Below are 13,265 nucleotides of genomic sequence, written 5' to 3'. Positions count from 1 at the left end.
CATAAAGACAGTCCACGAAGTCAGGAAGGTATATGTGAAAAGAAAACCAGAAGTGGCCCTGACCACAAACAGCTTATGAACTAGTGGAATAAATGACATACATACCAGATACAGTTACAGCCTGTGGTCAAGTGTGAGTGTGCGGGGACGACGGGAGGAGAGAAGGCAGCTGTCAGCATGGGCTGGACGGGCAGGTTGATTCACTGAGTGATCGGTTACTTAACTGCAGGAGCCCAGGCCTTGAAGATAAGATGAGGAGATGCAGAAAGAAGAGCCAAGGAGAAGAGCATAGACCTCCCCAAGGGACGGTGCCACGCAGCCAGCTTGGGGACCACCGATCTGGCCTGGACCCTGCATTTTATAAGGGATTAGGTTAGACCCCCCCCAGAGGCTATAGGGGCTTTCTCAAGTTTGCACAGCTTTTAGTGAAAGTAAATTAGACTTGAACTTAATTCCCAAGACCCCTCTAGTCTCTCCACCAAGAAAGCTGTCTATTACGTTTCTGATGTTTGCTCAGAAGATATGCCATCCGAGTGGCCTCAGGATGAGTGGGCACCTTGAATACATTGACAAGGTGGGAGATTTGGTGCATCACTCTCTGGGCTGTGAATCCACTGTGCCAGGTACGAATGAGGTTGGCCCACAGCCTCTGCATTCACTATTATAACTTGGCCACAATGCGCTCATTGTGGCCGAATGCCAGCCCATTAGTAACCCACAGCTTGTTTTCCTAGCAAGGGTGGTGGAGGCTTGCTCCATTGTCTCCTGTCTCTCCTCTTCCTGGGCCTATTCTTCCCTGAAGGCGTGGCCGTGAGCATTCAGCTCAGCAGAGCTGGAAGATCTTTTTTCATGTGACCTCCTGCCAAAGAAGTGCTGATGGGCTTATTCTACACAGTGAAATTAGAATTACCAGAAATGTAGTAATGGAAGTTGTTCACATAAATAACCCCTATACACAGAATCATATGGGGGCCAAGTTTAAAATCTGACCTCACCAAAATTACATGACAACAATGCTTTACTTGCTATTTCTATGAGTTTCTCTACATGGAGCATGCACATCTGCTAAGTTATCTTTTACCATCACTGCACACTTCCTCTACATCACTCATTTGGTCAGGATTTGGTTAGGTATTTGAAATAATAGACGCATGCTTCCTTTCCAATACACAGTGGGAAGCATGGCAGATTCTTTTCCAGGACTTCCCAAGGATTCCATTCCCAGCTCTGACTACTGGCTCTGTGACCTTGGGTGAGTCACTGGATCTCTGTGAAATGAGGGATTCAACCAGATGATCTCTAAGGTCCCTTCTGGTTCCAAAATGACCCTTGGAACTTGTACTTAATCTAACGTGAGTTAGATGATATGGGGGCCAAGGAGTTAGGACCCTTGGACAAGAATTCAACCCATGTGAATTCTATTCTATTCTGCACATGGTCACCTGTAACTGCTGTCTGCATCACATCATGCCATGTAGAAGGCTGTGAGTGACACAGGCAAGCGTGAGACGTGTTCCTGATTCCTGCTTAAGAAGGATCATTTCACTAGAGAAATATAATAGGAAGTTGAAAAGGCTACATACTAAGCAGTGTGTGTGTGTGTGTGTGTGTGTGTGTGTGTGTACACACGCATATAGTGATAAAGGGATCAAGTACAGAGTGAGAAGAAGCTTAGATCGGGGTGTACTAGGGCAACCCCAATAGCACCTAAAATTTGTGAGCACGTATTCTGTGCCAGCATCTTTCCAGGATCTTGTACATTTATTAACTAACTTAATTCTCATAACAACTCTGGAAGGTAAGGACGATTAATCTCCCTGCCTCAGATGAGGAAACTGAGCACAGTAAAGTTAAATAACGTGTTCATGGTCACAGAGCCAGTAAGTAGTGGAGGCAGGATCGAACCAAGGAAATCTGACTCAGTGTATGCTCTTAACCACCATTTTACAAATACCACCAACCGTAAAAGGTCTTCCCAAGAATAGAACTTGAAAGAATAATGAGGTTTAGGTCAGATGGAAAAAGAAGAGAGCCTTTCAGAGGTAAAGAGATGGCTGGAGGGCTGGGATGGAAACGAACGGATGTGTCTGGGTGGGTGAGGAGTTGGGCTGGATGGAGAGGAGGGTCCACGATGGAGGTGTTGGGAGAGCATAGGAGCCTTGGATTCCAGGCAAAGATGGTGGCATTCGATTCTGTGCACACTGGGAGCTGCTCGTGTTGTAAAGCTGGAGGAGATAATAAGATGGTTCTTAGGAAAGTAATCTGATGGTTTTGTAGAGCATCTGAAACATTCTTCTAGAAGGATCGATTTATAGGCTCATAGAACGTAAGGAATGGAAAAGAGACGTAGAGTCGATGTTGACATCAAGATCTAGATAAAACTGGAACATTCCCCACTTAGAGTGTTGACAGTGTGTCTTGAGATTTTCAGTGACCTCTTCCTTTTTTTTTTTTTAACTGATCCATGGGGTTTCTAACTTTCTAAATTAAATGAGCACGTATTACTTTGTCATAAGAGAAGAAAAACTGTAAGAAAAGCAAAGCGAGTTAAACTGCTTAAAAAACTGCAGAATGGATGCTCTGCAAATGTATAATCAGGGATGGCTCATTGGTACTTTAAAAATCTGGAGGTGAGTTTTATATTGTGTTGCCTTTATAGCATGTGGCTATGCACATTATTCTAGGCAGCCTGACAGGGTTTTCTGTTTGGTTAACCTCTGGTGTATCAGGCCTGGTGTGGGCTTGTGGTGTCAAAGGGATATCCACGCCTTGTTTTCTTAAGATCTGGGAAATCTCTGAAGGAGGAAGAGGAACTTTTCCTTTGTAAAGAAGCCAGATGGGTTGGCAAGAGAGGCAAAAAGGAGAGATGCCGCCAGCAGGCTGGAAGAGGTGGGGTGAGAAGAGAAAGGGAACATTCCAGTACAGCGGTCAGAGTGGGGTGGGTGTCCAGGAAAGGACCTGGAGAATGAGAGAGAGGCTGGCAGGGCTGGAGGGACATCACGAATGTGAGCTCCTGTGAAGCAGTTGAAAAATGCCTACTATAACTTCTTTTTAAATAGCACAGGGGAATCTGGCATAAGTCATTGTAATAGAAAAGACCCAAGTCACATTTCATATACATTCACGTAAGCTGTTGTTGGGATAGAAATACTGTAGTTATATTGCCAGGGTTTTGAGTAGGTCCTTGGATAGGATTCAGATATGCAGATAGATAGATAGATAGATAGATAGATAGATAGATAGATAGATAGATGTATTTCAGCTTAATTTCTGATATTGGAACTATATTCACTTTGAAGTTCCTCAGTTTACATATTTGGCTCTCTACTAGTTCCTCATACATATTTCTTTTCATCTTTTTTTTTTTTGGTCATAAACTGGAGCTTTGATATATTTTACCCAGGATTTGTACTCTGTTGATGTGGCTCCACTCCCAGCATATGGTGGAGCAATTATTTTCTGACACATTCTTAAAAGGAGCCTTTAGAGTAAACACAGGCCCTGTATACACACTTGAAACATGACAAGCAAATACTCACTAATCTTTATCTCCCTTGATGCTTGGCACCGTTCCTTGTATGTAGTAGAAGCTAATAAATAATTTATGATTCTGAAATGAATGTTATTTGAATAAGGAGGATATTTGATTACCTCTTTTTTTTGGAAGACATCTTTATTTTATTTTATTTTTTTAACATCTTTATTGGAGTATAATTGCTTTACAATGGTGTGTTAGTTTCTGCTGTATAACGAAGTGAATCAGTTATACATATATATATGTCCCCATATCTCTTCCCTCTTGCATCTCCCTCCCTCTCTCCCTCCCTCCCTATCCCACCCCTCTAGGTGGTCACAAAGCACCGAGCTGATCTCCCTGTGCTATGTGGCTGCTTCCCACCAGCTATCTATTTTACATTTGGTAGTGTATGTCCATGCCACTCTCTCACTTTGTCCCAGCTTACCCTTCCCCCTCCCCGTATCCTCAAGTCCATTCTCTAGTAGGTCTGCATCTTTATTCCCGTCTTGCCCCTAGGTTCTTCTGACCATTTTCTTTCTTTTCTTTTTTTTTTTAGATTCCATATATATGTGTTAGCATATGGTATTTGTTTTTCTCTTTCTGACTTACTTCACTCTGTATGACAGTCTCTAGGTTTGATTACATCTTTTCACTTTCCTCCTTACCTTTCTGTTTTATGCAATGAAGTCATCACAGAGTCTCCCAAGGCAGAACATCTGGGATCATATAGTTGGGTGGCCCTAGGAAAGTCATTTAAATTGACCTTCAACTACTCCTCCTGAGACTCCAACACTGACTTGGGAAAGTTACCTAACCTCAGTTTGCTCACCTACGACAATGGGTATAATAATAGCACCTAACTCTCAGGGCTGTTCTGAGGATGAAATCAGTCCAAATGTGCAAAGGGCTTAAAACAGTACTTACCACGTGTTAAGCACTACTTAGATTTTAATTATGAGTCATAGTTTCGTCATCACCATCCCATGGGATTGAGAAAGAGTAACGTGTACCTTGGGTGCTGTCAGTTATGATGGTAATAACTGGTTGTTTTGCTGCCCTTGTTTCCTTCAACAACTTGCTGAATAGCTAATTGTCCATTTAAATAGAAAATGGGGTATCATGAATAGTACTGAGCTAATTTAATCAGATCTTTCAGGTTTGAGGAGTTTTTTGGGGGGGGTGTGTGACAATATTTAACAAGATTTACCAGCTAGATAGAGGCACCATTTCTCAGTCAAAATTCCTTCTGTTCATTTCATTTCGGTAGGATGGAAATCCATGTCCTTTTCATTTACAAACATTCGTAACCTGAGTCTATATGACACTAGATTAGAAGCTCTACCACTTAGAGTTGGGAGACTTTGGATAAAGTACTTTGTAAGTTTCAGTGTCTTCATCATAAAAGGGGGAAAATAGTACCTCCATCCTAATGTGGTCGTGAGGCCCGTCACAGTAACAACGTCTAAAATATATTGAGCTCTTACTCTGTGCCAGGCTCTGATCTAAGTCTTGAACGAACTTGAAGAGCTTAGTCTAATGCCCTCCATAAGTGTTAGGTATTATTGTTGTTGTTACTAGGAGTCTGTAGGTGTAGCCAGACTGGAAGGCGTGAGCTCTAGATAAGGAGTCTGAAGGTCATGGTGGAGCTGGAATTTGAATCCTATCAGTGTGGCTCCAAAGTCCATGATCTTATACCTCATGTGAGAACCCCAGTCCTCTGGCCACCTGCCTTCCAGCCCAACCCTCTTTGTTACGAATTGAACCTGCCTTTGGTCTCCTTTCAGGGATCTCCTTCCCGGGAAACACACACCCTCTATTTGGTGCATGTTGAAACTCTCTGTCTTGAAGCTTGTCCTGCTCACCCTCCTTGGAATGCCCAGGGCACTTTGCATGAAGGAACTTGAGAGCAGGGAACTCTTCAGACATCACTGTGTCCCTGCCTCTCTCCTCCCGATACTCCCATTTCATTTGCACTAATTGACTATTTATGGAACCAATGAACTGATTATCTTGGAACCCAGGGCTCACCTCCCACGCTTGTCTTATAGAGTCTGGGGGAAGGACAGGAGCGTGGATGACCCCACCATTGTCACCTGGTCACTTCCCCAGGTGAGATACACAGTGGGCCCTGACTTTGGGAGCCATCAGTCCCCTCCTCTGTGCCATCCCATGACATGGTCCCCTCCAGAAAAGAGTAGGCTGGGCTACATACACGAAGTTTCCAGCCTCCACCGATGGGGACGGACGCTGTGTATGTAAAGGCCAGGGTAGCCCATTAGAAGACACACATACACACAATTCTAAATTTTGGACAAATACTCTTTGAAACCTGGACTTGTCCATCAGAGTTCACTGTGGGTCAAGTCTGGAAGTGCTGGTTTGGAATAAAAATGTCTGGGGTCAGCTGATGTGCTGGGGTGTTCAGAGCTGCCTCCAATTAATGTAAATTCTGCTTAACTTTACTTTTTTGGGGGGGCAATTTGTTGCAGCACCTCTTTTTATTTTTATTTTTTTCAGAGTGATTCTCTAGTTTTTTTTAAATTTATTGAAGTATAGTTGATTTACAATGTTGTGTTAATTTCTTCTGTATAGCAAGGTGACTCAGTTATACATATATATATATTCTTTTTCATATTCTTTTCCATTATGGTTTATTCCAGGATATTGAATATAGTTCCCTGTGCTATACAGTAGGACCTTGTTGTTTATCCATTCTATGTATAATAGTTTGCCTCTGCTAATTCCAACCCTTCCCTCCCCTACCCACACCCCCTTGGCAACCACAAGTCTGTCCTCTATGTCTGTGAGTCTGTTTTTTTTGCAGCACCTTTTTTTTAAAAGCTCCACTCAAACTTCACATCTTGCACTTCTTCCATCCCCAGGGATCTGTGAAGTAGTTACAGGAGGAGGGAGGGTCTACGGTTGAAGCATCTTGGGACCGGGTTCTGCAGGGCTCAGTGAATACTCGTCTTCACCTCGTGGTGGCGACTCTACCCCCAGAGGCCTGAGGTCACATCCCAACCCCTTGGATAGCCTGCTGCTTGGACTATGTGAGCCCATTAGCAGAAATGGACATTTTAAATCCAGGCATTTAAACTGTAATCCTGCTAAATAATTTGTTTCCTGTTTTACATTGTTTACAGAGAAGAGGGGGTGGAAAAATCCAGAAATGTTTTCCAGTGCATTTCCTTCCTTCCACCCCCAATCCTGCTAAAGATACAGCATGGTGGTGGGGTTAGCCCCAAGTGCTACATTTTTATGTGCGCAGTTTCTTTCCTGGTAGGAATGGCATCTTACAATTTCTATCACCACAGCGCTAGTACATGCTGGGCCCACAGGAGGTGCTCAGTACATTTATTGATCACTTACTGATTTTGCACCCCGGGGTCTGAGCTCTATAGGGAATGTGGCCGGATGTTATGTTACACCTGGGAAGACTTTCACCTTCATTTTCTGTCCACCTTTTCATCTTTTATCTGCTGAAATCAAGCTCCATCCTCACAACTGAAATTACTATTTTGGTTGCCAAAGACTTTCATTCTGCCAGATGAAGTGTGTGGGTATGTGGTCATGAATCTCTCTGAAAGGCATTAACCATCAATTTCTTGAATCTTTCTCCTTGATGATGCCCTTTCCTGATTCTTCTTTCATTGCTGATTCTACTTTTCCCCTCCACTACCTCTTCTTTTCCTATGCGCCCCCTGATTTGGCTCTAGATTTTGTCCTCAGCCTTCTCTTTCTTCTCCACACTTTTCCTTGTTGAGTTCATTCATTCCTTTAGCTCCTGCTTGTACCCACTGTAGACGATTCCCCCAGATACAAATCTAGAGCTGTTTTACCTCCTCTGTGCCTGGTCTGTATTTCCAATGACACCACACGACGTCCACACTTACCTGACCCACATTTTATCACAAATTCAAACTCTCCAGTAGTGAATCTGTTATTTGGTCACCCGCATCTCCTTTCTCTTCTCAGCTATTCCATCTTAGTCAGTTAAACCTCATTCTTTCCATTGCATGGAAATACAAATCAAGTGGTCATTATTCATGTGTCTTTCTTCCACCTCTTATACCCAGTCTGTCGTAAATCTTCCCCAAGAAAACAAGCCTTGTATTCACTTCCATTCCACCGCCAACACCCAGCCTGGCCCCAGTGCTTGCTGTTCACCCCAGTAACGGCCTCTCCCTCTTCCTCCTGCCTCCCCCATGCCTGTTCTCTCCACTCGTACCCTGGCTAAGGTGGGCCCAGTGCTTCCCACCTCCAAAACAGAGGGCGGTCCCTGCTGCCTGGTGAGTGAAATGTGTACCCCTCTCGCCGTTCTCAACCACATGCCCTGTGACTCCAACCCCCTCCCTCCATCTCCTTCTGTAATTAATGGATTAAATCCCCAAATCATCACTGAGTGCCTTCTACCCACCATGCACTAGGGACACGGCAGTGAAAGGAGCAGAGCAGGTCCCTCCCAGCCCCGTGGGGCTGTGTGCTCCGGAGCCAGCGAGCTCGCTGTCTCTCAGCCCCTGCTGTCCCCCCACCTCCACCTTTCCAAGTCCAGCTTGTCCTGCCGCCGCCTCTAAGCTGCCTTCAGCCTCTTCCACCCACAGTGACGCATCGCTTCTCAGAGTTCCTCCTGCTCTTGCTCTGAGCAGCGCTTTAGTTACACTCTCATCTTTTCATGTATTTTAGTTTTAGCTCCCCAGCTGGATTGTAATATCCTTGAGGGCTACTGGTTTGGGTTTTTTAAAATAAATTTATTTATTTGTTTATTTTTGGCTGCATTGGGTCTTCGTTGCTGCGCGGGCTTTCTCTAGTTGCGGCGAGCGGGGGCTACTCTTCATTGCGGCGCGCGGGCTTCTCATTGCGGTGGCTTCTCTTGTTGCGGAGCACGGACTCTAGGTGCGCGGGCTTCAGTCGTTGTGGCTCGTGGGCTCAGTAGTTGTGGCTCGTGGGCTCTAGAGTGCAGGCTCAGTAGTTGTGGCGCACGGGCTTAGTTGCTCCACGGCATGTGCAGTCTTCCTGAACCAGGGCTCGAACCCGTGTCCCCTGCACTGGCAGGCGGATTCTTAACCACTGCGCCACCAGGGAAGCCCTGGGCTACTGGTTTTTATTTGCGGTGCTAGCCATCCCCAATGTTGGGTGTGCATATTTTTCATTGTTGTAGTAGTATTCACAATAACTACTACTAACCTGCAGTTATATGTAATTAAGATATAATTAGGAAGATACAGTGAACCAGGCATGGCATGCAGTACTTTGTCTGCATTTTATCATCTAATGAATGCGTATTGGGTACATACTTAATTGAGTCGAGGAAGGCAGTCTTGCTCAGCTGTTCTCCAGCTGTGGGTCTCAGGGGAGTCCCTTCTGCTCCTGACGCTCAGTTTCCTCATATGCAAAATTGGGAGCTGGATTCCTGCTTTTTAAGGTTCTTTCCAGTTCCAACATTGATGTTCAATTTCATTTCAGTCCCCTTGTTTCTAGAGAAACTTTATACTGTGCACAGATTTGTTGCTTAGGGAATATAAAACAAATAGGGCACTATTCGTGCCCCCTAAGTTTTCACCATCCATTGTAATAACAGGAAGCCAGAGGTATCGGAGGGGTGAGAGGACAGAGCCAATTACATCACTGGGAGAAAGCAGGGAGATTTCTGAGTTGGTTCTAATTAGAAGCTTCCTGAAGGAGGAGAGATTTCCGTTCCGTTGAAAGGAGGCAGTTGAGGGAGTGGGAGTACAGAGCATCTCCTGGCAGAACGGGCGGGCAAAGCAGCTATTCAGCAGAGACCAGAACAGGCTGTGTTGAAGGCCAATCAGTGAGACATTCTGCTGTGTGCTGAATTGAAAGTGGTGGCCGTGCTGATGTTACTGCAACCTACCACAGGAGAATCTCACCTACGTCAGAGAAGTATGTGGATCCCAGAGGGGATTTGAGGTGCATCCTCACGTTGAAACCATTTATTTTGGCATCCTCACATGCCAAGGCCATGGTCGGGGGCGGGGCATCCATCCCGAGGATGACACATCTGGGTTCCTAACATAATATAATACAATTAATTACCATGACAGTCAGCTAATACTAGTGTTTAATAATAATAAATATTTCTCTCTCCTCATTTCAAAATGGACCTGAAGGGGTTTGCAAATATATTCGTATGCAACAAGATAAAAATACAAGAGATTAAAAAATGAGAATTAAAAGTAGAAATAATAGTGTGAGGCCAGAGGAGAAGTGCCCAAAAGCTCTAAATACTTGACCAGAGGTGGGTGCATGATAGGGGCTCCGCATCTCAGCAACCAATGCATTTTTTCCTGAAAGGGAAGTTTTTATTTTTCATAATGTAGCATCTCAAAGATTCCAAGCTTGTATTCAGAGCCTTATTCTTATCGATCAAAGAGGTTTTGCATCCTGGATAGTGCTATGTGCTTTCATTCCTGTTGACTGCTATTTAAATAAACTCATGAGAAACAAAAGCTGAAAGCAAGACGCCTGCCCAAGGCTTTGTGGCTGAACTTGTGAGGCTGCGTTGCAATGCACCAGTGATTTTACTTAAGGAAACCCCAGTCCTGAGGTTGAAGAGAATGTCTTCTCCTTAGAAAACGTGACTTCCTTCTAGGAAAGGCCTTTCTCTCTGCCTCCGCCATCTACCCCCGCCCCAACACACTTTTCCCCAAATACACTCTTTTATTAGTCAGGGCCATCTGAGAAAGGGCGCTCTGCCTGGAGCCGCTGGGGCTTTATCTGCGAGGATGATGGAGCAGGGAGAGATGGGCGCGAGGCCCCAGCCCCACCGCGACCCGGCTTTGCTCTTGTTGACAGTGTGAAGCAGCACGAGCGCTACGGCCAGCTGACCCTGGTCAACTCCACCGCGGCCGACACGGGTGAATTCAGCTGCTGGGGGCAGCTCTGCAACGGCTACATCTGCAGGAGGGACGAGGCCAAAACGGGCTCCACCTACATCATTTTTACAGGTAAAAGGTTGGCTGCGTTAGTGGAACTCTTCAGACCTCTGGACTTAGTCCATATTAAAGGTTCCCACTGTCTGCTGATCATCAAATAAGTACAATCAGAGCGCTCACTGTTTGCCAGGCTCTGGGCTCAATGCTTTACATCAATTATTTCATGTAAGTCTCACAAGAACCCTTCAGGGTCAGTACTAATATCATTTTTTTTTTTTTTTCCCCGATGGGAAAGTCGACGTTTAGAGAGATTAAGTAAGTCCTTCAGGTCAGACTGCAAATAAGTGGCTGAACCAGGATTTGCTCCCAGAATTGTCTGGTTCCAGAGTCTGTACCGCATTGTCCAATATGGTAGCCACTAGACATGTGTGACTTTAAATGTAAATGGGGATTAGTTAACATTAAAGCTAAAAGCTCAGTTCCTCGGTGGCACTTGCCATGCTTCAAGTGCTCCACTGGCACATGTGGCTGTAGCTGTCCTAATGGACGGTGGGGACAGAGGACCACCCGTCATCACAGAAAGCTCTATTGCACAGCGTTGCTGTAGACTTCCGGTCACTGTGCTCTCAGAATCTGTGATGAGCTCCTTTCTGGAAGCTCTGTAGTCATAGGGTGCCTGGCTAAAGGCCTCCTCGCGTTTGTCTTTGCGAGTACTATGAGCTGAGGTTTGGGGCAGTGTTTCCAACACCTGCAGCCTGTGTGGCTCCAATCCTGATGCCTGAATCCAAGTGAGGTGCCTGAAAATATGCAGCTCTTCTCCCCTGCAGGGTCAGATCTGGGTTTGCCAGGTGGAACTTGCACTTGGAGAAACGGGCCCTGCAGAGTGGCTTGCCAGCCTCTTTCCTCCGCTGAGATCTCTAAATTCTAAACTTTGGAGGAAGACGTTCTCCAGCAAGGCTCAGAGGTCAGGGACAGCTTTCAGGAATCTTTCAAATGCTATGCCCTAGTGCTGCTGTTGTCCAAGGCATTTCAGGTGAAGCCAGGAGGCTTTCTTAGTGTCTGGGCAGGGGCTGCCGCAGTGACTTAGGTCTACAACTCAAATGACCTTAGGCTCTGGCCATTAATGAATGCTTTAGCAAAATCTCATACATTCTCCCCTCCTACCCAAAGAGCTCCTCTCTGGCAAGCAGATGAGTGGTCTGCAATCCTGGAAACCCATGCCTCTCATTCATTTCCACAATACCATGAGGAAGTAAGTAGGAACTACTTAATTATCTGTTTTAGAAATAATAATGCTGATGCTGAGACGCAACAGGGCAAGGTGATTTGTTCCACGTTCCATGACTTCAGGTGGCGGAGTAAAGAGTCAAACCCCGTTTTTCTGATCCAGGATCCAATGTTCTTACTGCCTTAACCCACTTTTAAGACAAGGTGATGGACAGATTGACAGGCACACACGAGCTAGCATAAATGGTGTTGTGAGAATTGCTGACAGTTGTTCATGGGCCATCACTTCTGAGCCTCATTCTGGAATGTGCCAACCAGAAGTGCCCATGTGCCCTTAGTATGATACGACACCAGGAAGCAGCAGTAGAAAAGGCAACTAATGAAGACTAACAGAGCCTGTTGTTCTGGACAAGGACTGATACCATATTTCAAATTGCAGAATGAAAATTCTTTGCCGTGATTAGCACTGTCATGTCTTCCCCAAATAGTGGTTTTTGGAGCTGAGGTTTTGAACTGAAGACCTGCCTCGAGCAGACTATCTCACTAGGGTCATAGGTTCTCTGAGTTCTGGAGGTAGATCCTCTTTCTTAACTTATGGAAGCCCTTTAGTGCATCAAAGGAAGGCTGAACAAAATCAATATTTATTTCAACCTTCAGGAAACCTGGATCAGGGACGTGACCTAAAGCGTTGTATCGTTTTCTTATTCCTCAGCACTAGGAGTCTAGTTGGATTTTCGGTATTAAGGTTTAGTAATGTGTCTTTTCAGGCATTGGGTGGGTTTGGAAAACCAAGATGGGCTGTAATGGAGGCTATTGGCTCTGGAGTCTTTCAGAACATATGCTTCCCTACCACCCACACAGAGAAACGTCTGGCATTCATTATGTTTTTATGTTTCCTACGGTTTGATTGCAAACACTGTGAAGCTTCTTTTGACTGTGGTTAATTTGTGCAATTTTTGATTAAGCAACTGCCACATGTTATATTTAATCTGCATCCAGGAGGCTCTCAGAGGGTTTTTTCCCCCCTCTCTAACTTTATATTGAAGTATAATGTATACAAAGGGAAATACACAAATCATGACTCTACAGCTCAGTGGATGATCCTCAAGGGAACTGTACATATGTAACCACTACCCAGATCAAGGAGGAGGAGATTACCAGCAGTAGGGCTTCTTCATAGTAAAAGGCATGGGCTCCAGTTTACAAATGTAGTAAAACCACATTAACAAGCACTTTACCAAATGTGGAGTTTGTTATAATTTGGATTTTAGCTTATAGCCTATTAACTAATTTTTTTGAGTGGGGGGCATATGTGATCTATAATTTTAAATATAAACTTGAACATACTTTTTTTTGGTAGATGGAATCTACTGATGGCAAATAATTTTTTTATTTTAAAGGAAATTAAGTATTATTATTTTTCAAGTTACAATAATCAAATGAATTAATAATTTATGTAGTACATGCTTAATAAATGTCAAGTGATGAATAAATGAAAATTTGACAGATTTAACTTATAGATAATAATTTGTTTACTCATTCATATATTCTTCCTGCAGCCTTGCTTACTCCATTCACTTGGCAAATACATATTTTTTTCTGTTTGTTAAAGCAACTGCTGTGGTCAC

General features: G+C 44.4%; 1 protein-coding gene across 1 annotated transcript in view; it reads left to right on the top strand.

Annotated features, from left to right (window-relative positions):
* The window catches only part of PDGFRL (platelet derived growth factor receptor like), a 46,650-nt gene that overhangs the window by 24,218 nt on the left and 9,167 nt on the right, over positions 1 to 13,265 (top strand). The window contains exon 3 of the mRNA XM_061177445.1: positions 10,331 to 10,482. Within this exon, the coding sequence (XP_061033428.1) occupies positions 10,331 to 10,482 (152 nt within the window). The remainder of the gene's footprint in view (positions 1 to 10,330; positions 10,483 to 13,265) is intronic.

The sequence above is a fragment of the Eubalaena glacialis genome, chromosome 20 (genome assembly GCF_028564815.1).
Source record: "Eubalaena glacialis isolate mEubGla1 chromosome 20, mEubGla1.1.hap2.+ XY, whole genome shotgun sequence".
Classification (NCBI taxonomy): domain Eukaryota; kingdom Metazoa; phylum Chordata; class Mammalia; order Artiodactyla; family Balaenidae; genus Eubalaena; species Eubalaena glacialis.
This window is presented reverse-complemented; position numbering and strand designations above follow the sequence as displayed.